The following is a 3,819-nucleotide window of genomic DNA, read 5'->3' as shown; positions in this document are numbered from 1 at the left end:
ATAGCCAATGACTACATAAAACATATCGGCATGCCAACTGAATCTTCATAATGTCGTGCCAAGTTCGTCCATCAAAATAAGTCATTCATCATCCTGACCTCCTAACATATGCGCAACATGCCTGCAATTAACAATACGGATGATAAAGTAAATAACTAAAGTATAAAATGATGCATAAATATTTGATCGCCACGAAAAATTTATACTCACCTAGGATTGAGGTCACACTTCAAGCTACGTTTGGTGTGTCCAGCCTTTTTGCATCTGGTACATCGAATCCCCCTACCCCGCTCGTCATACGATAATGGCCTTCCATTCATTGTCACGGGTCCTTGTCCATCATCTCTACGCTTTCGTTTCTTAGGCGCACCTCGAGGAGCAACTTGAGCAGGGTCACCCAATTCATTTACATTAGTATTCAGCGAGTTTGTGGGACGGTTGGGTACATTATCATACTCCATCTTGTTTGAAATAATGTCAGCATAAAATGCCTTGGTCCGCTCGAACAACGGTGGATCTTTGTATGCAACTTGCAATGCTTCAGCTTGTAACACATTCAACTCCGTAAATCTTTGTCGCTCCTCCGCTACGGGAAAACCCCAATCATGTAGATCGCTCGTGCGCCTCGCTGGCAAGCCACCCCTAGCTTGTTTAGAGAATCGCTGAAGAACTAAACAACCCGGTATTTCATCCAAATCCAGCACATCAAGTACATGCAGAATATGCTTGCAAGGAAGTCCCCTCCGGATCATCCTTCGACAGCTGCACTCTACTAATTTATCCGAGTTGGCCGGTTTATAGTCAACATAAAACTTTGCATGCTTTCTCTTTTTCCAAGCAACAACAAACTGCATCTCACCTTCTGTTCCCTTATACTGATCTATAACCTCAATGCCTTCTATTTTATATATCTCTTGCTGCAATATATAAAAGTTTGCCGGAGTGAATACCTTTGCAGCAGCTCTCTCAATTCTCCTCAAATTGGTTACTGGTACAGGTGATGTCTGTGAACTGATGCAGTCATCTTTTGCCTCCGTCTCTCTAATGCGCACTATAGCATTCTCGTAGTGCAAAATCAAATCAACTAGTGTCATACCGTAGTCTAGGTGTAGGTGAAGACATGAGTTAAGACTTTCACTTCGCTGATTGCTTTTCATACCAAGCCAGAACCCCTCAGATAGGTACGCCGCTGCCCATAATCTCCTCTTCTTGTACATTCTTTTCAGCCACGTCTGTGTTTTCTCCGTCTGCCATTTCTGGATAAAAGCGTGCCATCTTTCCTCGAATATATCCGGTGTGGTCGTGTAATACAACAGAGCCCGAAACTCACTCAACGACTTGAAACTTAGGTGCCGAGCCATGTTCTTTTCAATGTGCCATGAACAAATACGGTGCGGCTGCTCCGGAAACACACTTCGAATAGCTCTAATCATCGCACTATCGGCATCGGTGATTATTGACTTGGGTTTCTGCTGCAACATAGCTTTCAAAAAAGTCTTCGGTAACCATACATACGTGCTTTCCTTCTCATCCGATAAGATGGCACACGCAAAAACTGTCGTCCTCCGGTGATTGTTAATTCCAACAAACGGAACAAATGGCATACCATATCGGTTCATCTTATATGTACTATCGAACACAAGTACGTCTCCAAAATCATTGTAATCCTGCCGGGACTGAGCATCACACCAGAACAAGCTTTTCAAACGACCTTTACTATCAACGTCGTACTCAAAAAAAAAATCAGCAAACTTCTTCCTCCGGTTCTCCATCATGGCAATGGCTGAGCTAGCATCACCACCTGCAAGTAACTTTCTCTTCTCCCTGCAGCACATGTTGTACAAGTCCTTCCTCGTAAACCCAACAGTGGTGTACCGACCATACTTGCTGAGGAAGGTATCCATGATCACATGCTTCCTAACCCCAGCTGCTGCCAATGCTAATATCTCCGCTTTCTGGAAATCTTTTATCCTCCTATGTGACCATAAAAATGGGCTCTCGCTCGGTTCTGCACACTTATGACTGTGCTTGTAAACAAATTTTGCAACTCGCCAAACCCCCGAACCTCTATCAAGCTTCACATCCAACTCCGCTTTACAATTGCAACGTGACAAAGGTCTCAACCTACGAGTGCGGTTGTCCATAGTCGAAACTTGCTGTTACGTTTTCCTTCCCGAGAACACACAAACCGCCTTCTGCGAACTATTTTGTTAGCACCCTTAGTCTCTTTGAACTTGAACTTTCTTACACTGAATCCCTCTTGTCGAGCATATCCATTATAAAAAGTATATGCAGCTGCCTCAGACACAAAGGTCTTCTCCATTACTTCCCAGTAAAACTTTCTCTTTTCTTCTGTATCACTCTCATCTTCATCCTCTGATCCATTCTTTTTCTTACCAACTGATTTCACCTGCATGCACAATTGGATAACATTTAAAACAATTTTTTTAACGCCATGGCCGCGAGTCATACAACGAATAAATTCATAAATCTTACACGTCTTCTTCTAACAGGTTCTTCTATAGTCTCCAAGTCTGAATCACCGTAATAGTCGTAAGAAGAATTATCGCCAACTAAGACCTGACCAAACAAGAAATATTAACGGCCATGTCACCACTATATAAAATGCATTGTTCAGTTATTAAATATAAATTAAACATACATAGCACCTAATAAAATTAAAATGCATACCTCATCAACAAAACCACTGTCCAATCTCTCGTCATCAGTTGCCTCCTCCAGAACATCACTCTGAATCTAATTCATTTTAAACCATGTCAACATCAATTCACATTAGCAGACATTCCATATTTTTATGCAATCACACAATTATTAGTACAAACTCACATTATCAGTGTCAACATCTTCTTCTTGCTCTACATTATCATCTTCTACATCAACACCATCTGCATCCATCTATTAGCAAAAATATGCACAATCAGTATTTAACTACTTACATGCAAGTACTAAATAAAACTAGTACTTCCGTTTCACTCACACTTTCGTCGACATCATCGTCTCCCAAACTTTGTTCATCTTCACGAGGTGCATTATAGTTGGCAGACGAAATATTGAATTCCTCTTCATCTGTATTTCCGCTTTCGTACTCCATTGAACTTGCACTCAAATCTGAAACGTCCATCGCCTGTTCAAAGTAACAACCAAAATAAGTACATCTCAAAAAAGGAGCTCCAAACCCAAACCCTAACATCAACCAAATCATGAACATGCAATTACTTTACCTACCACGAACCAACAATGATCCGCCAAACCCTAACGCCGCCTGTAGCAGCAGGAACAACCCGCGTGCGATCCTTGCCCAGCCTCCTCGTCGCCGGATCCACCTCCCGCCTCCACGTCCGACCTTTCACAGCCTCCTCGTCGCAGGATCCGCTTCCCGCCTCCACGTCCGACCTTGCCCCAGACTCCTCGTCGCCGGATCCGCCTCCCGCCTCCACGTCCGACCTTGCCCAGACTCCTCGTCGCCGTGCGCTACGCCTTGCCGCCCCAACGTCGTCCTCCCTGCCGTCTCCCTCCCGATGGACACAACCTTCCAAACCCTAACGAGGATGAGCTATGGCGCACACGAACGAGACCGCTACGCCTTGCCGTTCCCAACGTCGTCGTCCCTGCCGTCTCCCTCCCGATAGAACCTTTCAAACCCTAAGGAGAACCAGCAATGGCGCACACGCAAGGATTCAAATATTTTCCCCGTAACCACCGCCTATCGCCGGCATCAACTCCACCTGATCGACGTAATTTTCGGGTCCAACTCCGATTCTAATGACGTGGGGCCGGCGGAAACCGTCTTCACCTAAG

The 3,819-nt window shown here is 44.5% G+C and overlaps 1 protein-coding gene across 1 annotated transcript; it reads right to left on the bottom strand.

Annotated features, from left to right (window-relative positions):
- Positions 1 to 2,119: 2,119 nt before the first annotated feature.
- On the bottom strand, positions 2,120 to 3,323 carry LOC124689521. Its single transcript, XM_047223039.1, has 6 exons — positions 3,243 to 3,323; positions 2,999 to 3,145; positions 2,848 to 2,916; positions 2,692 to 2,757; positions 2,497 to 2,580; positions 2,120 to 2,410 (listed from the first exon to the last, which is right to left on the bottom strand). The coding sequence occupies exons 2-6, from the start codon at positions 3,140 to 3,142 to the stop codon at positions 2,120 to 2,122; spliced, it is 654 nt and encodes a 217-aa protein (XP_047078995.1). The 5' UTR covers positions 3,143 to 3,145; positions 3,243 to 3,323.
- Positions 3,324 to 3,819: the final 496 nt, after the last annotated feature.

Source organism: Lolium rigidum, chromosome 2 (assembly GCF_022539505.1).
Source record: "Lolium rigidum isolate FL_2022 chromosome 2, APGP_CSIRO_Lrig_0.1, whole genome shotgun sequence".
NCBI classification, from domain to species: domain Eukaryota; kingdom Viridiplantae; phylum Streptophyta; class Magnoliopsida; order Poales; family Poaceae; genus Lolium; species Lolium rigidum.
The sequence above is the reverse complement of the archived record's forward strand: the minus strand, read 5'-3'. Positions and strand labels throughout refer to the sequence as shown.